At 45.8% G+C, this 21,676-nt stretch overlaps 7 protein-coding genes across 7 annotated transcripts; 5 read left to right on the top strand and 2 right to left on the bottom strand.

Moving 5' to 3' along the window:
* Nucleotides 1–305: 305 nt before the first annotated feature.
* On the top strand, nt 306–839 carry PHALS_02034 (uncharacterized protein; the record flags this gene model as incomplete). Its single annotated transcript, XM_024716538.1, has 1 exon — nt 306–839. One exon carries the CDS (start codon nt 306–308, stop codon nt 837–839), a length of 534 nt encoding a protein of 177 aa, XP_024582127.1.
* A 677-nt stretch (nt 840–1,516) lies between these two features.
* PHALS_02033 (amino acid-polyamine-organocation family) lies at nt 1,517–3,154 on the top strand (the record flags this gene model as incomplete). The annotated part of the gene is made up of 3 exons (XM_024716537.1): nt 1,517–1,647; nt 1,714–2,038; nt 2,105–3,154. The coding sequence occupies 3 exons, from the start codon at nt 1,517–1,519 to the stop codon at nt 3,152–3,154; spliced, it is 1,506 nt and encodes a 501-aa protein (XP_024582126.1).
* Nucleotides 3,155–3,179: 25 nt separating this feature from the next.
* PHALS_02032 (Vacuolar protein sorting-associated protein) lies at nt 3,180–13,094 on the top strand (the record flags this gene model as incomplete). Its single annotated transcript, XM_024716536.1, has 3 exons — nt 3,180–3,196; nt 3,259–3,304; nt 3,390–13,094. 3 exons carry the CDS (start codon nt 3,180–3,182, stop codon nt 13,092–13,094), a joined length of 9,768 nt encoding a protein of 3,255 aa, XP_024582125.1.
* A 74-nt stretch (nt 13,095–13,168) lies between these two features.
* On the top strand, nt 13,169–14,560 carry PHALS_02031 (IQ motif, EF-hand binding site; the record flags this gene model as incomplete). Its single annotated transcript, XM_024716535.1, has 1 exon — nt 13,169–14,560. The coding sequence occupies one exon, from the start codon at nt 13,169–13,171 to the stop codon at nt 14,558–14,560; it is 1,392 nt and encodes a 463-aa protein (XP_024582124.1).
* Nucleotides 14,561–14,658: 98 nt separating this feature from the next.
* PHALS_02030 (Zinc finger, RING/FYVE/PHD-type) lies at nt 14,659–16,020 on the bottom strand (the record flags this gene model as incomplete). Its single annotated transcript, XM_024716533.1, has 1 exon — nt 14,659–16,020. The coding sequence occupies one exon, from the start codon at nt 16,018–16,020 to the stop codon at nt 14,659–14,661; it is 1,362 nt and encodes a 453-aa protein (XP_024582123.1).
* A 1,289-nt stretch (nt 16,021–17,309) lies between these two features.
* PHALS_02029 (Zuotin and related molecular chaperones (DnaJ superfamily), contains DNA-binding domains) lies at nt 17,310–18,575 on the top strand (the record flags this gene model as incomplete). The annotated part of the gene is made up of 1 exon (XM_024716532.1): nt 17,310–18,575. One exon carries the CDS (start codon nt 17,310–17,312, stop codon nt 18,573–18,575), a length of 1,266 nt encoding a protein of 421 aa, XP_024582122.1.
* A 379-nt stretch (nt 18,576–18,954) lies between these two features.
* On the bottom strand, nt 18,955–19,243 carry PHALS_02028 (uncharacterized protein; the record flags this gene model as incomplete). The annotated part of the gene is made up of 2 exons (XM_024716531.1): nt 18,955–18,982; nt 19,053–19,243. The coding sequence occupies 2 exons, from the start codon at nt 19,241–19,243 to the stop codon at nt 18,955–18,957; spliced, it is 219 nt and encodes a 72-aa protein (XP_024582121.1).
* Nucleotides 19,244–21,676: the final 2,433 nt, after the last annotated feature.

Raw genomic sequence — 21,676 nt, 5'->3', positions numbered from 1 at the left:
TTCCGACTTCCTCTGTGAATGTCATGGACCACTACGGTTATCAGAGGAGCAGCAAGCTTTGCATTCTGATATTCCGAAGGAGTCTAGGATCATGTTGCAACCAGGAAAGAATGCTGAAGGACATTGGACCAATGCGAAACTCGTGGAGCAACTCAGAGATAGGGCCATTCCAATTTTTCAAATCCTGCATCCAAACTGTGATGGGCTTTCGCTTTTGATAACTCCCAAAATCATCACGCGATGGCCCCAGATGCGATAGTGGCCACATAACTGAACCTAAGTGATGGAGGGAACATGTGTCTTCAATGCGCAGCGGCTGGTTTATCGACGACCGAGGAGCAAAGGTTGAACAATGTATGCAGACCGAAGACGGTGTGCAGAAAGGCCTCCGAACAATACTTATGGAACGCAATCTATGGAATCCAGGCATGAGCGCAAAAGAAGCTCGAGAGACCCTCTCCAAACAGCCTGATTTCGAAAGCCAAAAGGAATGGCTAGAGGAAACTGTAGTGGAAAATCAACCGGGTTTGGCAATCATATTCTATCCCAAGTTCCACTGTGAGTTCAACTTCATCGAGTTATATTGGGGATACTGCAAACGCTTCTTGAGAACTAATTGTGATTATTCTTGGAAAGGGCTTCTGAATCTACTGCCTGTGGCATTAGAGAATGTGCCGATTTCTTCGATCCGTAAATTTGCCCGCAAATGCTTCCGTTACATGGATGCATATCGTGCTAAAAACGGACAGTACCTGACACAGCGTCAGATAGAATATGCAGTACGTCGTTACAAAGGCCACCGAACTATACCGCAATCTGTTTTAGATGATCTTGATTGAAAAAATTCACGAAAAAATAAAAAAATTGCTTGCGCGGCCTTCTAAACCTGCAAAAACCAATTGAGACAGTTGTAGAGTTAAGATGTTCGCTACCATATTAGGGTTCGTGTAATTCCGTTACACACTCCGTCACCCTCATTCTTACCGAGTAGCAATCATCATGGTGCCCTTGAGCTTGCGATGTGGTTGTATATCGTAAGAGTACTAGGGTGCCTGATAGGATTTAAGTGTTACTCTCAAATTGATTCGCAGGAAATGCACAAGATGACTCCCAGAAGTAATGTAACAAATTTTTGACAAACGTATCTTTGCAGAAGAGTCTGTATAGTTTAGCCAAAGTATATTTCCTACAGATTAAAATATCATTTGAAAAAAAATCTATTTATTGCGCAAGATTGCTTTGCCTTGAGTATTTTTACAGAATTGCATCATACATGACTAAAAATTTAATGCTCCTTTTTCTACTGCGTACAAGTGCGAATCTCATAGATAAAGAAATTGAAAGTTATTTTCACTGAGCAAACGATATTTACTAAGCTTTGTCTTCATCCGTCAATTTTACAAATCGATCGGGTCAATAGCTCAAAAGTCAAGAGCTTAAGTATTGGCATACGGTCGTCATCGTCATATTCCGAAAATCAATCACAACCGTGTACCAATACGATATAGTTTGACAAATGCAACCCCTCCCAGAGAAATATTGGAATGCTGTCAAAGCTCCAGACATTCCTACGATGATATCTGTGTACATTTCACTACGCAATTTGCCTATCCTTGACCGCGACGTAAGGATGACCAACGAATTCTTGTACGCCTGCACATACGATACAGTTGCATACTCAAGCTTACACTCTTGCACCCTGTTCCATGATAGGTATACTGACTGTGTGGATACTGCTGTGCTGGATGTTGACAGCACGTACAGGAAATCAAATGGAGAACATCAACACCACCGCGTCATGAGCACGCTTTCCGTTGTAGCAGTGACGTATTTCTTCGGCTGCGGTGGCCCACTAGGCTCAGAGCCTATCATCTCTTCAGCAGGCCCTGCGATCGGTCTTCCAGCCATGTTGCTCTACCCTCTTCTCATAACCGGACCGTATGCCTTCATAGTCGCAGAGCTATGTTGTGCGTTTCCAGAAGATGGCGGATTCACAGTGTGGGTTTTTAACTCTTGTGGTCCGTTTTGGGGCTTTCAGGTCGGCTGGTGGTCCTTTGTTGCTGGTGTCTTCAACACAGCCTTGCTGCCCGGTTTTCTGTTGCAGATATTAGATGACTACTACAGCCTCTCCATCTCATCAGGCTTTGCTTCGTACCTCGTCAAAGTGGCGATTGCAATTTTGCTAACACTCCCCTGTCTTATTGGCACTCGGACTGTATCGCGCACTTGTGTGCTATTACTGGCTTGTGTTCTAATTCCCGTTCTTGTTTTCACTATATGGGGCTACTCGCGAGCGCGAGACTTTGGTGATCTTTTTGAAGTCCGACACGAAATGAACATTATCCATGAGAATCGAACAGACGACGAGCAGGTTGGTTCAATCAAAATTGACTGGGCCTTGCTGCTTAACACATTATTTTGGGCCTTTGACGGTATCAATATGGCTTCTGTGTTTGGCGGTGAGGTATCAAATCCAGCACGAGTCTACCCGCGAGCCATCGCATTTACTGTCGCCTTGACGCTTTTGACGTACGTGATCCCTATTCCTGCTGCTATCCTCGTGGACGACCCCAATTGGAGGTACTTTAACCGTGATTCCTACCCAGCACTCGCTGATGCTATCGGAGGTTACGTACTTAAGGCTGTCTTTGCTTTTTCGTCGTGTTGTTCCGTTGCGGGACTGTTCGTCTCTGGCATTTTCTGCAAGTCGTTTCAACTTTCCGGCATGAGTGATGTGCAGCTTTTGCCAAACTGCTTTGCACGACGTAGCACTCGTTTTAATGCTCCGTATGTGTCCATAACTGTTACACTTGTTTTCACAATAGCGTTACTAGGCATTGAGTTTAAAGCGCTCTTGCTCATGACCAATGCGTTTGCGGGAGCAGTTCAACTTGTGATCATCTTTGCAGCTGTGCGACTTCGGAAACAACTTCCATATATTCCTCGACCCGTTCGCGTCCCCGGTGGTACTCGCGTGCTCGCTGCATTGGCTGGACTGCCGACAATTGTACTTTGTTACATTGTTTTTGACACATTTCGTAGCGTAATTCCAACGCTCACAGTTTTAGCATTCCTTGTTCCAGGTTTATTTTGTGGCCTATACGAGCGACGTCACAATCAAATACGGCGCAATTGGACTGCGGAGCGACTCTGATAGCTCTCGAACTGTAGCCATCTAAATGTTAAAACGAAAAAGGTTTTGATTCTGAGCTATTGGATTGGTCAATAAATATGATACAAACTTAATGAGCAACGTAGGCAAAGCACCTATTCCAGGACTATGGCCAGAGCTATTATCTCCTCTGTACGTACTACCTCTCACCCATTTCAGCTAAAGTCTCCAACCAGTACTTTAATGACTGATTGCTTTCCCTCATACCGACTTGAAGATACTTGAAGCACAGCTGGGCAAGTACGTTGACGGATTACGTAGCGACTCGCTGGTTGTCGGTCTATGGAGTGGTGAGCTAGAACTGCGTGACCTTAAACTCAAACCGCATGCATTGGCTGAGTTGCAACTACCTGTAACCATTGCTTACGGCTCTGTGTCCCGTGTACTGGTGCGTGTGCCGTGGAATCAACTGGGTAGCGCTAGTGTAGTTATCTCTTTGGAGGGTGTGTCGGCCCTTGTTGTGCCTAATACCGAGCGACCTAGTCCAGCAGAGCTATTGCAAGCTAAGCACAATCAGTTGGATAGGCGTGAATTGTTACGTCAGCATCGTCGTTTTGCTTCACGTGTAGCGTCTGATGAGAAAAAAGAAAAGCAACAGACGACGAAGTACGAGGAGGACGAAGGCACGTTTATATCAAGATTAACGGCTCGTATTGTAGCCAATTTACAAGTGAAGCTATTTGATGTGCATTTGCGATATGAAGACGTGATAGCAAACCCTGAGACGCCGTTTGCATGTGGGTTAATTCTTAAACAATTTGGGTTTTATACGACAGATCAAGAAGGTAAAGAGGCGTTTGTGGATCACACCATTGTCCATAAAGGATTTACTTACAAAAATGCAACATTTACTCGTTTGGGGGTCTACTGGGATCGATTATCCACTAAAAATGCACGTCTTGAGACTAAAGATAATGTACAGAAGGCGTTAAGAGATATGTTGAAGCCAGAGGAACTCGATCGACGACAATGGGTTCTGCAGCCATGTTCAGTTGCTGTGCATTTAACAAAGAATGAGAGTACAGATTATTCGACTGTAGCTAAATACACGATAGAGGCTCAAATCAGTGCGTTGCAAGGCCATTTAACTCGTGAGCAATATCAAGATGGAGTATTTGTGCGACATGCATTTATCGGCCGAAAAGCAGTCGAAGCACATTTTATATTGGCAAGAGGACGACCACTTCATCCTCCTGGAGCACGTCCTCGCGAGTGGTGGGACTATGCGACTCGTCTCGTACTTGAGCGATTGCACCGAAACGCAAAGAATGAAGTGATTGAAAAGAAAAAAATAGTTCGAACTTTGCATCACCGTAAAATGCGCTGGTCTTCTATCCATCAAGCCATGTTAGAACGACAACTGTACATCGAAGCTTTTCGTACGGAAATACGTCATGGAGCAGCCTTAGATCGGTCGACTCGAGAAGGAAAATTAAAGCATCGATACGAAGAGATTTACCCTATAGACGTGATTATACTGTTACGAGATATTGCTCAAGACGCAGAAGAACGACGAGCAGCAACAATCCAAGCCTCATGTGTTCAAACTGAGCAAAAAGGAGGGTCGTGGTACTCGTACTTCTTTGGTGAAACAGAAAGTCAAGCAAGTGAAGAAGACAACATACTATCTGCTGAAGGTCGCGACAATCTACGGGAAGCGTATAATGATGCAGTTGAGAAATCCAATAGTGCCCATGAAGTACCAACAGGATGTAATCTTCTGTCGATTCGATTCACATTAAATGAGGGTACGTTGGCGTTGTATCAGTCCAGCACACAACAGACTCCGTTTGTCACTGGTATAGTTCATGGATTCTTGGCAATGAATATTCAACCAGAAAGCGAATGGGACGCACATATATGTGTGCAGAATTTCAAAATCTTAAACGGTTTAGCGTGCGATACACGCTTTCAATCCTTTTGCAGCCCTTCAACGCTTAGTGTCGACCCAAATGAGGCCTGTGTAAGCATTGACGTAAGTCGGCGAAAGCTACTTTATACGACGCAAACACAGGACATGGACGCCGAAGCAATCGTGAAACTGCGTGTAAGCTCGCTGCCATTTCGAGTGCTCATTGATCCAACCTTTGTCTTCTTCTTGCGGGCGTTTTTTTCAAGTTTACTACCTGACAAAGAATTAGAAAAGGTGTGGCACTTTGCAACTTCGTCTGTCGCTGAGTGGATGTTTGCGAATGACACGAGATATACCGACGCGGTCGCAGAGAAAGAGGCGCAAGAAGCCGAACTTATACATTCGCTTGAACAAGCACATGACCGGCTTTTGTACGATGTTGTCGTGGACTTGGAAGCTCCAGTTTTGATTTTGCCGGAATGTGTGGGTGACATGACGGGGGCAGTCGTAGTGATAAATTTAGGCAAACTAAGTGTTCGCAACGAAGACAAAGCGGTGTTGCTTGATTCGCAGTTCGATACGATACAGACAAAGGACGACCGTTTATATTGGCGGGTTGAAGTGACTCAAGTATTTGTTTCGCTTGGACGTCAAGAGCAATTGGTCTACTGGACGGATCAAGAGCTTAACGCATTTCGGAAAATTGTTCAGGATCTGTCCATCCAGTTGTTGTTGGATACACGGTCCTCATCTTCCCCACGGCTTAATTTTCATTCAAGAATGAATAATCATAGAGTTGATGTACGACCCCATGTGGGCATATATGCCGAAATTCCTATGATAGTCGTTTCGTTGGCTGAAGAGCAACTTGTGGCGTTGAGTCGAATCTATTCTTCACTTGTCACACAAAGTGCCAAGCAAAAGTCTATCGCATCTGTCATTCACCAGCATGACGAAGAGATTAGCGGCGAGACTATAACTGAGTCAAGGACTTTTAATGACGACAGTATAACGGCAACACTCGAAGTCGAGAAGTTTGTTTTTGAGTTGAAATTGTCGCTTGGATGCGTCGAGCTGGACTTGTATGAGTCTTTTGACAAAGAGGCTTTTCTTTTACGAGCCTCTAACTCTTTGTTTGCTTTTGAAATGTATTCTACACATCAAAAAATTCATGCACGTCTTGAAGCATTGGTGATGGAAGATCGACTTTATTTGCCTGATTCTAGCTTTTTCCAGCTAATTTCAACTGGACGAACGGGTAGTAAGACGCCGCATTTAATTGTTGTAAATATTGTAACATATTCGCGGGACACGACTGTCAAACGTACGGTGTCACAGCTCGATGCGGATGTACATTTTAATGTACTACACGTGCAATGGAATCCGTCATCAATGGCGCTACTCTACCGTCTTCTCTCATCAACAGCATCTGCATTTGACATTCCTGGAAACGTTGACACAGCTCAAGATCTCACCTCTCCTTCCTTTCAAAATCAAACACCCGACAGTAGAATTGATGCCGCTCCAAAGAAACGCGTTGCAAGTCTGTCTACGTTACGGAGTCGTGCTCATCCTATTGTGGTCGTTCGGGCTTCGCTCGTACAATTCAGCGTCACACTCAATAAAGATCAACAAGACCGGCAATTGACACGTCTTGAGATGACTAACTCTGCAATTAAGTACATACAATATGAGGCCAAAACAGGACACGACGCGTATGAGGTGACAGGATATGTCGGTAATTTTATAGGTACAGATCTAAGTACATCGAAACATCCTCTGTACGCTACACTTATTGGGCTTGATGAAGACGAAGCTCGTCGTTTTCACTCTCCAAGAGAATTCAAGGCGCTCGCAAGTTTTGAGTATGTCAGTGACTCGATCGTGAGTGATAAGAATCGATTGTGTCTGTCGTTTCTACCCATTCGCGGTGTATACTATCATCAACAGATCTTAGAGCTCGTCGACTTTATACTTGAAGGAATTCTTGGCGCGATCGTCAGTCAAACACTAAGGAACGCGACGCAGCTCTTACTCCGTGAAGATGAGGCTAGCACTGTGTTACACCTAAATGTAGAAAAACCAACGTTGATTCTACCTTTAAGTTTACAAGATGCGCCTCATGCGAAGATTACAGCAGACAAGCTCCGATTAGAACATCATCCTTCAAGTACCGTGCATTACGATGGACCTCCAGGGGCTAGGTCGAAACGTGTTTTACATGACCAAGTGCCTCCATATGCCATAATTCGGTCTCAAGACAGCGTTTCGTTGCGCGTTGACTGCAAAGATCTTTATCTTGAACAGGTTCGGATATATTGCACGAGTCAAAAGCAAACGAGTTCCAACCAAGGATTGACGTATGAAGATCTTATCCCACAGCCTACGAATTTGAAGATTAGTATCGAAGATCTTGTGTCGTCTGTCATCTCGTTAGATCAATCAACAAATGATCTTCTTCCGCGATTTACCGTCCATTCAGTGTTGCCATCATTAGAAGTGCAGATTTCACGCACAAGTTATTTAGGGATAGTGGCGCTTATCCTGAAAAATTTTGGTGCGGACGAGCTACAAAACTCGCTGCCATCATCTTGCGAGAGCGGACGTACATCGGACAAAGTTGCATCACATCGTCCCATAGTGACGTATACATATCTCCGACCAGACTCGGATCAAGCGACACTCAAAGTGTGCTTTCTGATAGAAAATATTCGGATCTTGCTATTTCAAGATGAAATGTCGTCTGTGCCGTCCGCGTCTTGCAGTGATGGACATACTTTCCAATCACACGCGTTCGCGGACGTCATTGCGACAAATTTTTCTACAGTGTTTGATGACGAGTATGATAAGACTCCCTGCTTATCGATTAATCTTAGCGCCTTTAGTGCACGAGACCTGATGGGAAACTACAGTGACGGTGGACACTGTCGTACTTTAATGGCGTCTTCTGAGCCACTTGAAATGCAATATACTTGGAATCATGCGGCATCAACTGGAGAATTGGACTTAACCCTGTTAAAAGTCACGGGTTCAGTCTGCTTGGAACCTCTGCTTAGAATTTCGGACTTTTTTTCTCTACCGACAAGTTCAAATCAGTTTGAGACCGAAGACGAGAATGAATCAAATAAATTGTTGCCTTACGCAGCTCAAAGTATTCAGCCGTCTTCATCAACACGAAAGGAAAGCATTTCCGATATTTTAAGAGAGAGCAAGGACACCGATTTGACAATGACAATCCGTGTAAAGGCGAAACAAGTTAGCGTGGCCCTCCCACGAAATGCATACGACTCTCAAAGTCCACGCGTAGTGTTTACGGGCGATTTTACACTCGAATCTGTTCGGAGACCACAACCCATTGAAAAGATGAATACGAGTGATCTGGACATTCAAAGCAGAGTTCAATTTGATGCACTAAATATGGAAATTGTTCTAGAGAATGCCAGGCGCCCAGGTTGTTGCGTCGCATTGCCGTCAGGGAATGGCAAATATGATGCTATCGATGTGGCGCCGCTAATCCAACTCCTAGAGCCAAGTTCCTTGCATGTGGAAGTAATACAATTGTTTCCCCATGAAGGACAACGGCAGCAGATTATGTCGCTTAAATTCACTCCAATTCAAGTTTACGTTTCGTATGAAGACGCGTGTATGGGTGTAGAGACGATTGACACATTAAGTAAATCGTTTGAGCAACACAAACAACGAATTGCAGACCTAAGGCGGTTGTCATGTGATGAAAGTTCCATTTATCATTCGTTGACAAAATCGCACACGTCGTCCAAGGAGTTTACGACTCAAAACTTGAGAGAGACAGAAATTCATCGATATATAACATGCGAGTTACCTTCCGTGAGTCTGACATTGATAAACGACTGCGACGGGTGTGATATGGGCCTTGTACAGTTTCAGATTGAGCAGTGCCATGTATTTCTGAACGTTACGTACGCGATTAGTCGAAAAGAGACGACAAAAAGTAAGTCTGCTGGCTTAATCGCCCCTGACGCGTTTGCCATTACAACTACATTATCTGGAGGCGGAAACCTTCTCGTTCTCATGTCGTACTATAATCCAGAAACTCGTGATTGGCATCCCATGTGTACAGAATGGGCCCTTGCAGCATCAGTTCAAGGCTTAGTCGCAAGCGATAACGAGCTGCACGTCATTCTTACTGCATCACAAGCTCTCGATCTCACGATCACACATGGATTGCTGGAAATGATGGCGTCGGTTGGAGGCGCATGGAAGCGTCAAGCAGAATTGTGTGAACACGCTCACGAGAGCAAAGACTGCGATTTTGAGCAGCGTAAATCAGCGCCGTGTGTAATCCGTAACGAGACGGGATTGTCTTTAAGTTTTTGGCTCACGAACGAGACATTTACGACCGAACCGCATGTCGTAGATACTGGAAATTTGGCAGATGTCCGGTATCTCCATGCTCCAGGTCGAGGCCGCGGTGTGGTGCGACGTTATGCGTCAGGAGAACGAGAAGCAGCAAATTTACGACTGTGTATACAATTAATGGACTCGAAAAACGGGGTAGCGCGTTTCCAGGCGATTAGAGGTCTTGTCTTTGAGGAATTGAATACTCGGACGTTTCCTCTTGTGGACATACAAGGACAACGAACGAGTTTTATGCTGAGTTTATCATCCCGACTAGTTGAAGGACGAATCTTACTTGTCGTATCGTCACCTATTAAATTAGTAAGTCGACTGACGGTTGGCCATGCTGTGGCACTTCTTGTGAATGATCCGACGTGGCATTCGCCCGTCAAAATCGGGATGCTGCGGTCAAATCAAGAGTCGGCTGTCCCCGTGCTTTTGTCTTTGGCGTCGGAACTACGTGTGCGGCCTGTCGAAAATGGTGTCACATACGCATGGAGCGCTCCAATTCCAGTGCAGACGCGTTCGGCTGCTGAGTTAAAAGTTGAAGCAGCCGTCTTACATGGATCACCTAGCTGCCACCGAACAGCCGTTTATTGCGTATTGATGTCGAGTAGGAAGGACGTTCGCACCGTGTCATTTGCTGAGCCATTAGTACTCGTAAACAAACTTCCGGTTATGGTATCGTTTCGTGTCCAGTCCGCTTACAGCTCTGCGTACGCGACAAATGAAAGCCTGACCGAGTTTCAAGCAATCGCTGTCGGTGCAACAACCAGCATCTGGTGGACGGACGTAGCACAGCGTCCACTATTTCAACTAGAAGTTAAAGGTTGTACGACACCTTCCAAATGGCTCGAGCTTGCCCCTCGAGGGACTGTAAATGGCGCCGTCAAATCAGTCCAGCTTGAACGAGTGGACGACGGACGTCCATTCCAGCTTCTCGTTCGTGTTGTAGGAGGGACTGAGTCTCCAGCTCGTCCCGTACGTGTGGAGCTACTAGCAAATGTCTGGATGATAAATCGTTCCGGCCTGGAGCTCGTCTATGGTACTACGGCAGATAATGAAGCATATTTACCACCTTATGCAGCACGTGCGCAAGTGGGCAATGCGCAAATCAGTGCTTATTCGAGTGACGGTAACGACAAAGTGCCAGTGCTTCGCATTGGATTGCGGGGCTGCAATTGGTCAGCTCGCTTTGAAGCCGACCCAAAGCGATTAAGCTGGCAGGATGAATGCTTAACGCTTCGGTCAGCAGGAAACAATGCGTCTTCTCGTGGTGTCTTGTATGAACTGGGCGTGTCAGCAGATTATGCCACGCGGCATTTCGGCTCTGTCACGACACTTGTGAGCGTTATTCCCCGATACCTGATTATAAATCGCTCATCGCATACTGTGTTGCTTCTTGAGGCGCCGACACGTCGGTCGCAACGTCTTGACGATTCCAGAAATGAAAATATAGCTCATCACGTACTGGGGTCTGGAGACTGGTATGCGTTATATTGGGTAGGAGGAATACGAGCCCCATTGCGTGCTTCCGTCCTACCCATCGACAGCGCTTTAGCATCCTTTTGTGCTGATGGCTACGACTGGAGTTCCGCCTTTTTTGTTGATCAAGTGGGTATCACAAATATAGTTGTGCCACCACGTTCGAGCGGACGTGGTGTAGACTTGGAAATCACAGTGAAGCGAGGCAGTTTCTCTCAAGCAACATTTGTTGTGGAGATAGCTGACACAGATCCAAATTTAGCGCTGTCAAACGTAGCCTCGGCAAATGCAATTGCCCGCACAAGAAGTTGGCAAACATTAACTCTTCATGCTCAAGTCGTAGGTATCATTCTCTCTGTCACGGACAAAAAACCGGGTGTAAAGGGTGGATTAGAAATGGAGCCGATCGCGAGAACAACGTTTACGCGAATTAACTTGGAGTTGACGTGGTCGCCACGAGCCACGGCTGCAAAGTTGAACCTGATGGGACTCAAAGTGGAAGATCTTTTGCCGCAATCGAAGAACCGAGTCGTGTTGAGACCACTCCGCCAAGACGAGAGTACAGATAAATCATTTCTCGAACTGACGTATCTCGAGCGACCACACGGCAAATACACGTGGGTAGAGCGTGTTCATTTAGAGCTACAGGATGCCAAAATTTCAACTTCCATGAGCTTTGTCGATCGTCTTCAAAAGTTGCAACAGAGAACAAGTGCACACTTCCAGCAAAAGTCACTTGTCGCTGCTTTTCCGAGTGAGCAGGACGCATACATAGAGAGTGAAGAAGAAGAATTGCTTGCATATTTCGTACATTTTAACGATGAAGGACAAAGTGCCGATTTGGCAGCAATGACGGGTAGAAAATTGTACATTGCGTCAGGCGAGATCTCGCCCGTGCGTGTAACTGTCAGCTTTACACGCGATAAGCGTGACTCGAGTCAGCACCAAGGTTTTTGGATGTCAAATATCAAGCTGAAAATTGAAAATGCATGTGTGACGCTCGAGGGATATCGACTGTCTCGCGCTCTAGCGACACAAGAGTCACTGTGTGCGGCGATTGTGCGATTCTACGAGCAGTCGGTCAAGTCCCAAGCGCTCAATCTCATCGATTCAATTCAGGTGACATCGCTTGTGTCGAGTATGGTCACAGGTGGTGTTACATCACTCGTATCGACATTGCGAGGCAAAGTAGACCCGGCTGCCGCTGCCGGTGCCTTATCCCCAGGTTTGCTTACGTCTAGTGTGGACACCGACACGTCATTGGGCGCACCGTTTCGGTATGAGCATCTGTCAAACGGTGATATTGTACGTAAACACTCACGAGCTTTGGAAGTCTGCAGCAATAATGCCGAATTTTTGCGGCAAGTGCGCCATTTGGTTTACGACTGGGATGCCAATCACACAGGCTTAGGGGCGCGTGGTTGTGTTGCTCTGGCACTGGTCAACAACTCGCGCCACTCATTCGTAGTAAATACACAACTCAACGACGGCGCGTCACTACATATGATCCCGCTTGGACGACGACACTTGGCTGGCGTCTTGGATACTTTGACCATCGATAGTGGCACTGTAGCAGTTAACGGCACCAATACGTGGCGAGCTGATCGTGCTCTTGTTGTGTTTGCTTACGGCTACACGCCAACACTGCTTTCGTCAGGTGATGTTTACTTTACTGTCCAATCGAACGCTTGTAATGTGTATGCGACGCGCAAGACTGCTCGCCTGAAGGCTAATCGTGGGTACACGGCCACGTTTACGCTGCAAGAGGTGCAAAGCTGGTGGGCAGTGAACGTCGTGATTATTGGTGATGATTTGCAGGCTAATAACAGCACGACATCCGACTCAGACACAAGAGTTGAAGGTGTCCTAACAGCCACTGCCAAAAATGATTTAGACGATGAAAAAGAGTATGAAGTGAAGTTTACAAGTGCGTCATTGGGGCTTATAGCTAAACAAAGTGGACGAATGGTGATTGTGCGTGAGTGCGTACCATCGAGCGCGGCCGAAGTTTCAGGACGGATTACGGCTGGCGACTGCATTGTGTCCGTTAACGGCATTAATGTGGCTAATACGTCGCAATTTAGATATCTTGTTTCTCGAACGCCCCGTCCGATTGTGCTGCGATTTCGGTCGACTGGACGCCAATCAAACGCGGCGTACGATCTCTTTGGTGAAGCCAAAGAGAATGAAGCTAAGCTGTTTGGTTAAACCTTTACGAAAAGCTATATCACAATTATAAAAGGATCTATTTTAAAGTGTACATTCGCGGCGTATTGATCAAAATGAAGAGCGCGATCACTTACTTGCCAGCACGTTTTCGGGCTATCAGAGACAAAAAACAAATAGAGCATGTGCATTCGGTGTCCTTAAAACTTAAAGTGCTGCGTTCGAAGCGAGTAGCTCAATACTTTCATGCTAAAGCAGGCAAGCGAGCGCTCGTCTCAGTTCTTGGCAATGCAGTTTCGCCAATTTTGCACTCATTGCGCCAGGTCGGAACGGACATCAGGAAAAAAATGGCAACTTTATTCGCATATCCGCTGAAATGGACCCAGAAGCTGTTGAGACTGATTAGCAAAAAGCGTGCACCGACTACGCTGCAGAAACAGCAAGAGCGACCGTGTGAGCTGCTTGCCGAATCGAAAGAGAGTGACTGTCGACAGCAACGACGTCGCATGTACAAGTCTGTGACTCGAGGACTCGTTAGGCTGGGGCGATCGGCTATTGCTCTCGCGCAAAAACAACGACGAACGGAATATGCGGCGTACTTAGCGCAAGAAACCGTCAAGATCATTATGAAAGCAGGAGCAGAAAAGATTGCTGCCACCCGCAAACATGAACGTGTAGCAAATCACGCTATTGTGCTTCAAAGATTATGGAGACGAAAGAAAAACACTGAGCAAGTAGTTAGCATTTTGAGAGCACGATTAGCAACCTACTTCAAAAAGTTGCAACTTGATTCTGCTTATGCGATCAGACAAAAGCGGCTTGCGATGCTGAATGAAATCAGCGTCGGCATAACGAATTTTTGTATTTATCACGCACTGCAACGTTTAGCCGCACGTCTGATTCAACGAGTGTGGCGTGGTTATTGTACCCGAAAGCAGCTACATCGGTCGCTAACGCTAAAAACGTGGAAACAGAAGAAGGCGAACCGTTTACGGCAAACTGAACGTCTTCGTGGCGCTCGCGATGCATTGCTTAAGCCCTCAGAACGAGATCGAATGCGCCGGGTACAGTTGGAAAGACGAGTGCAAGCACGTTCGAAAGAGTTTTCGCCTAAACGAGACCTGTATTCTCAACGACATGGCGAGCGGGCTCATTTCTTGCAACCATTGCCTGTACAGTCGAGGCCACGCACGTCGGTGCAGCGTGTCCCTTTCAGTCGTTTTGAAAAAATAGTGGCGCAAGGTGCTCATGTGAATCTGGGTAATGTTTTGGTCGCAATTCCAGTCGGGCATGAGGAAGTATCAGGACAAGTGAGACCAGGAAGGTTAAGTCCATTGCTTGTAGGGAAAGGGTGTAGACAATTGAAAGGTACGATACACACAACATACGACTGGGTACCAGCTCGTTTGCTGCAGAGAGAAGATGAACGAAAGACGAATGAATTACGCTGTCGTCATCGCTGTCAACGAGGATCCATGAACACTTTTAATCACGATATTAAAGATTAAATGACAACGCTACTGTGACTCGACACGACAATAGGACGAATCTGTTGTTCGAAAAGACGTAACAGCTACTTTACAAGGTACGATTTTTCTCTACATACTTAAGGAAGCACGGGGCATGGAGCTTGAGGATCCACTTTTAATTGTTTGGCTTCCAGCAAACACGATTTGCAACATACCACGAGCACTGATTGAGAACGGATAAAAAGTTTGCGCTTGACATGGCACTTATTGCAAACCCCTCGAAGACAAACACCACAGATGCGATGAGTCGCTCCAACGATCGATGCCATTGGTTTCTTGTTGCACACGCAACACGGCTCGGCTGACGTTTGTCGTCTAGATCGCGTTTTCCGATTGCCTTTAGAAAGCAAACGAGTGAGAGACTGAGGCATTGTAGTTTGGGTGTTGATAGTATCATCAGGGGTCGAATTCGAATACCCGAAATTTGTCACATCGCTCGATACCTCAAAATTCTCTAACGATCGAGTGGACAAATCATGAATCAATGATGAAGTTGCTTGATTCGTTTGTAGTTTGAGAGCTAAAAGCGTAAGTCGCTTAGTTTCGGCACATTCCATGGCTCCGAGTACCGAGAGCATTAAAGAGCACGATGTGTTATACACGAGAAACGATGGGATGTCACCCCCCAAATCAAACATTCCTTTGCTGTACACGTCCACACGCTGTGAATTCGGAGTCTGACGGTAGATACAACAGAACATCACATGAGCTCGAATGACATCGCCACTGTCAGAGGGGATTGGACAATCAGTAAAGTCCACACTTTGAAGCACGTAGTACCCGTAACGCTCACCGTGAGCATCGATACTGATCCCTTTTGATTCAAGCGTGCATAAATCGCGAGGTTTCATCAACTTTGTCCCCGAGAAAGCGTCAGCAAGATGCCACTTAAGAGAGAGTTGATGGTACGGGTCAATCGATGATCCTTCTTCGATCAACGCGAGTACTGCACATTCAACCTCTTCTTTGACTAAATACGGCAACGTCATCTGCATCTCTTCACCAGTCTTAGAATGAAATCCGTAGAGAATGTCTTCAAGGTCTCCATCAAGCGAACCGACACAGAGAACCATAGGTCGATTAGTTTGTGTAGTGGATCTGCTAATCTTTGCTGTTTGAGATTTTTTTCGCTTGTAGACACTGAGCTCGTCCTGACGCTTTAACAGCTTCCAATCACGTACGTCTAAGTTCGGACATTGCATGCGACGATACTCGCTCTCATGCGCTAATGTTCGAGAGACGATACTATGGGCGAGATGACGAAACGCTTGAGCCTCGCCATCTTGGAGTTGCCTCGGCAAAGTTTCCATGAACAAGTGAACAGAACTCGATGCGTACTTAGCAAAATGAGGCGGCTCTTGCAGTTCTTGAGATGTGGTAGCTCGCCGTGTGGTTCCTGAGGTCAGAACTTGGTGTCGAGTGGACACTTTTCCCGGCATGATGGTGGGTTGTCGTGAATCGTTTGCTAACTACAGGAAAAAAACGAGTGAGGTCCACGCGTTCGCCATCGTCGGGCTTTTTAGAGACGGCAACGCAACATCTGCTTCATGTGGTAGGTGCTCCATTGAACTTGTCATCAAGTTTGCAAAATCGGCTGGCAGGTCAGACTGCGGTCAGAACGACAGGTTTAGGCCAAAAAATTAAACCGTATGGGTCATTTTATTAGAGGAAGGTTACATAAAGGGATTCACAATGTATGACTTTAAGAAAATCTTTCAGAATGGATGAAGAAAAGCTATCAAAGTTTCGATCGAGAGAGCATGTTTTTCGGTTACGACAATAGGGCATGGAAGCATAAGGTTACAATGCTAACATCTTCGCGTTAGCTAGCAGTAATTAGAATAAAATTTTGGTAATTTGAAATATGATCATGAAAGAGATAGAGCTCTTCGAACACCCAAAAGATCCGATTATGCAACCCCGTAAAGGGGTGACTATTGTCCGCCGAATACTAAAGCTGCGTACGCTATTGCGCATAAAATTCAGCTTTTACTTGTTAAGAGTACTTGATTAGTCAGACAAGCATTTGGGCAAATGTGCAGGCTATAGTACCATGACATACTTACCGAGTCTTAGAGGACGCTCTGCCGCCAAATGTTATCGAGAGCCGTCCAGCACAAAGAAAAGTATAGCCGTCTATCAAATCTCACGAAAACAAGATACTATAAACGTGTTTTCTGTGACGAAATTATACTAATAAGTCCAACAGATTGCAAACACAACGTCTTGGTTTTCCATTCTTAAACATTATTGAACCAGATTCGAATATTATGCGACAGACACACATCCTGCCAATTAATTAACACCGCCTTGGAGTTGTCCATCTACCATTGTGCTTTCCGGATTCAGTTATATTTGTCATGTACGTACTTGTCGTTCATTTTGCTTGATCGTACGTAGCAAACGTTGTTCAATATTTTCATAGGATGGGAATTTACAGTTCGGTTGTTGAATGCTTTTGGTCCATTCGAGGAATCAGAGTACGGTATTTGCACAGAGCAGTACGCAATTAGATCACAAACGGACCACTACAAATATAAAGTCAACTGTGACGTCTTTGGTTAAAGAGCTCACAAGCAGATATTGTTCTATTTTTCTTACAGATGACCAGTTTTTAAAAAGTTCCATGATCTTTTCCTTAACATGGTGTGTCGAAACGCAATTATTCAATCATTGGCTCTCAGTAAACCCATACGAGAAATCGTCTGGAGCATAAGAAATTGCGATCATGTCTTTGCTGACGCTGTCACTGCCGCCAGCTCCCCTGGGCGCCAACGAAACTAATGTTGTCTTAGGCCTTGGTGGCTACTTCACGCAAAAGCGCGTTGAAAATGTAGGTCGTGCCTTTAATAAGCGCGCTCGCAATATTGCGCGCGGTCGCTCGGCCAGTTGTGAGGACGTGGACGACGCGGTAAAGGCGCGTGATGCTCTGCGTAAGCACGAAGAGTCGGTCTTGCGCAAATATCGCCGCAGTATTCGTGGCAAAAACTTTCTGGATTTGACAATGTACCAGCAATTGGGCTTGGCGGACGTCGGCTTTGATGTGACAGATGAGCAGGTGAAAAAGGCATACCACCGCGTCTTGATTGAACATCACCCGGACAAGACGGGCAAAACAGAAAATGATCCCAATTATCTGGCCGTACAGAAAGCATTTACGACGCTTATGGATCCTCAGAAGAAACGTGCGTATGACTCTCAGTGCGATTTTGACGAGTGGATTCCGACAGGCAACGAAAAGATTAAGGAGAATGATCCGAATGGAGAGGGAAAGAGCTTTTACGAGCTTTATGGATCCGTCTTTGCAGCCAATGCTCGTTTTAGTGAGAACAAACCTGTGCCCGAATTGGGTGGAGACGACAAACCTATTGATGAAGTGTACGCGTTTTACGACTTTTGGAACAAATTTGACTCGTGGCGTGATTTCACGCATGATTCAGAGCATGATGTAGATTCGGCTGAGCATCGCGATCATAAGCGTTGGATGGCCAAAAAGAACGAGGCAGCTGCTAAGAAGAAAAAGAAAAAAGAGTACGCTCGGTTGGCCAGTCTTGTGGATCGCGCATTGGCCAATGATCCGCGGATCCGTCGTATCAAGCAGGAAGAGAAGGATCGTAAGGCCCGTGCCAAGCGTGAGAAGGAGGAGGCCGCGCAACGTCTGATTGATGAAGAGAACCGAAAGAAGGACGATGCTGAGCGCGCTGCTAAAGAAGCTGAGGCGAAAGACAAAGAACTGCGCAAGGACGCCAAGATGGCAAAGGATAAGCAGAAAAAAATGTTTCGCAAAGTAAAAAAGGCATTCCGTGAACTTATGACAGCTGCCCATGAGCAAGGTCTTGAAGGATCCATCGACGTCGTCAAGACGGAGGATTTATGCGACTCGCTCGATATGGAAGCGTTGCAGGCACTTGTGACTGCTTGTGGAGATACTCCCGACAAGTTGAATGCATCAGGCCTGACTGAAGTCATTGCCGCCTTAGACAAAATGCAGTAACATTATAGTTTGCAACTCACCACATCAAATATGACCTGACTTACGCTTTGGCCAGTAGGCTGATCTGAATTTTTTTTTCTGTACGATCAAATGTAAACTAATGCATTTAAAATAGACATTTAGCTGCAATATCGTCCCTCAACAGAATTGAGCGGCGTCATCTCACCAAAAATGACGCTAAGTTAAAAGAACTTCGTGCCATATCCAACTGACTTGAAGATATATTTTATCTCTGCAATACTTATTGCCCTCCAAGATAGCGCAGTAATTACGTCAGAGTACAAGAGTGTGGCAAAATCAGTAAGTAAATTGTAACTGAAGTTTTGGACTTGCGACAAAGATGACACGTTAGTCAGATACTATCTTTGCCATTCCATCATCACAACGTGTTTTGCTTGTATGAATTACTATATTATACAAAGTAATGATCAGAATCGTAGAGCGTAGCATTTGCAAAGCGACGAAAATCGCTATTACCTGGCCAGGCTGGTGATGATGGTGCCTTCGGAACTAAGGTTGGTTGAGGTTACAGATGGCTGATAGGAAAACATTTCTTTGTACTCTTCGACTTCATCATCAAAGCTGTCACCACTGTAGTCTTTCTCAACATATTCGTAGGAATTCGATGCCGCAAATTTGCCGTTTTCGTTTCGTTGCTGCTTCAGCATATTAAAGTGGTCGTCACTATCGGCAATTTCGCTGACACGTTCACTGCCACCGTTACCATAGACTTCGTCGACATTAGATTCCACTTTGGATGCAGCTGAGTCATCGCTGTATATTAGCTACTCCTGAATTCGTTCGAGTTACCATTATAAATCTGCTTTAGCTACTGGCTGATATTAATGTGCGTCGTTTTCTTAAGACATGAGCAACCCTAAAACATAAGTGTCGAGACCATTGAAGAAGTAACTCATCGTAGAAAAAAATGTTCAGCATTTCATATCTACCTTTGCATTACTATTTGCTAGAAAAATTTGCGACTAGGTTAGTTCTCCGTCGTATCTCAAGCGATACAGGGCAATGTATGCATCAATCAAACATCGTTATTATTTAGTCTATATATACATATGTCTATGTATGGTATGGCACTCTGGCGGATGGGGTACACTCGCCGACAAGGATGGATGAGTACAGGAGTTTCTTGTACCTCGGTGGTCTACAGCTTTCAAATTAGCGATTTGAGCTCCTTCTAAGCGCCACAACGGCACAAGGGGGAGCACGGCTGCTGAATATATCGTCGCAGCGGTTAAGCGTATCAACCCGATCTGCGGGCTGCTTAACATCAGGTCGATAATCCACGACAGATCAAGATAAACGCCACACTCGCCTCTTAAGGCGTTACAGTACGTAGACAAGCTGTAGCTACCACATGACGAAGAAGGGCGCTATCACATTTCAACCGCAGATAAAGCGCCACGGATAGCAGAATGAAAATATGGATGGCACTGCCGAAAATCCGAAGAGGGAAACTCGACGTATCAAGTCTCCTCCCAACAAAAGTACTAAAACATGAATCTGTTCGCCCCTACGGAACTCAAACATCAACGGCATCGCTGCAAACGTGCGAACGGTAGGCGAAGTCGTGTAATTCAGTCTTCTCTTGGTTTCCAACGCGGATGATTCCCAGAGCGGCCCAACAGGACTGAGGATTGGGTGCGGCAAAATTTCATGGCCATCCAATTACTTGCTTGCCGTCCAACTTAATCTGCATGGACATGAGGGCCTGTGTCATGGATGAGGTGGTAACTATTGAGGTTCGACCGATGGAACCAGTTGTCCTCAGTTTTGCTTTCCTCGTGTCAATATTCGATAGGATCAGGTTGAAAAAGCTACTCTTAATAGCACATCACAAGTGTGTACTAGATCAGTCAAAAGCCCTGTGAGGCTGTGAATGGGTACTGAAACCCGCGGAGCTGGGATCACAACTCAGTTTGGCTCTGCCATTGGTGCAAGTACATCGACACACTTTTTTTCACACGAAAGAAGCGCGAGAAGTACAGAATAAAGAGGATCACCTAAACTCGTATAATTCCATCTCCACCTCGGCTCTTAAACACGTCATTTGAGATGAAATTTACGGCCTCAGACACAGCACCAGTCGATAGCGCCTGCTTTTTACCAAGATCAAGGGTGGCTGGGATTTCACTCAACCGGATTGCTAGTGCCCTTATGCGTTGATCGAAGCCAGTCAGCTACACATATTTTACGGTTCCGCTCCACTTTATGGATCCAGTTCAGAAGATGCTGGGTCTTTTATCGACTCACGACAGTACCACTTCCAATGACTTCTAATCAGCCATTTCAGCCTTTCAGCCTGCGTTTGCTGCGCGATTGAAGGCTCGCTTCATCCATAAATGTCACAGCGGAACGCGCGGATAGGTCCTTTTTCAGCGCTCCAGTTCGCGTGATAGCAAGTTGTGCTGGAAAATTAGCTTACAGTTTACGCCTAACGTCGTAGTCGATCGCACATGAACACAGGCTAAGCGCTCGCGCTTCATGATCTGGTATTCCACGCGTCCTTGACCTATTCGCCTATCGCCTGATGCGTCAACACCACTGCCGACGGAGCACAGCTCGTAGGTTGGCAACTAAAAACGGTATCCATTCAAAAAAAAAACAGTCTCCACTCCAAGAAACTGGGTACGTCCTGTACTATTGGATAATTGGATCGCGCCCAATGGACTGCATAATTAAGAGGGATTATCCCGTCATCAGCTTTGCCACTTACACTACAACTTACACTACAATCATGTGTGTTGTCGCCACACAATGCGCTCCTAAGAAACTGCTGACCAAGAGTTAAAGCATTCGTCCTTTCAGCTTATTCGCTTTGGGTTGACGTCAAAGCGAGCTGACCAATTGCAACCTCGACAATGAATGCGAAGCACTGGCACTTCGTCGTTACCATCACTCGAATACGCACTTATTTGGGCATTGACCACATCCTCACGTGCTGCATTAGGTGGTGAATATGCTTCATAATCGGCCGTAGTACCATAGACAAGCTTCAGACCGGAACGATTTGCCATTAGCTCCACGAGCCGGAAATTCAATCTCTCCAACAACACGCACGACCCACTCGTATAAGTTGCACTGAT

Source organism: Plasmopara halstedii (genome assembly GCF_900000015.1).
Source record: "Plasmopara halstedii genome assembly, contig: Scaffold_1651, whole genome shotgun sequence".
NCBI lineage: Eukaryota > Oomycota > Peronosporomycetes > Peronosporales > Peronosporaceae > Plasmopara > Plasmopara halstedii.
Note: the sequence above shows the minus strand (reverse complement) of the source record. Positions and strands in the feature narration are given on the sequence as shown.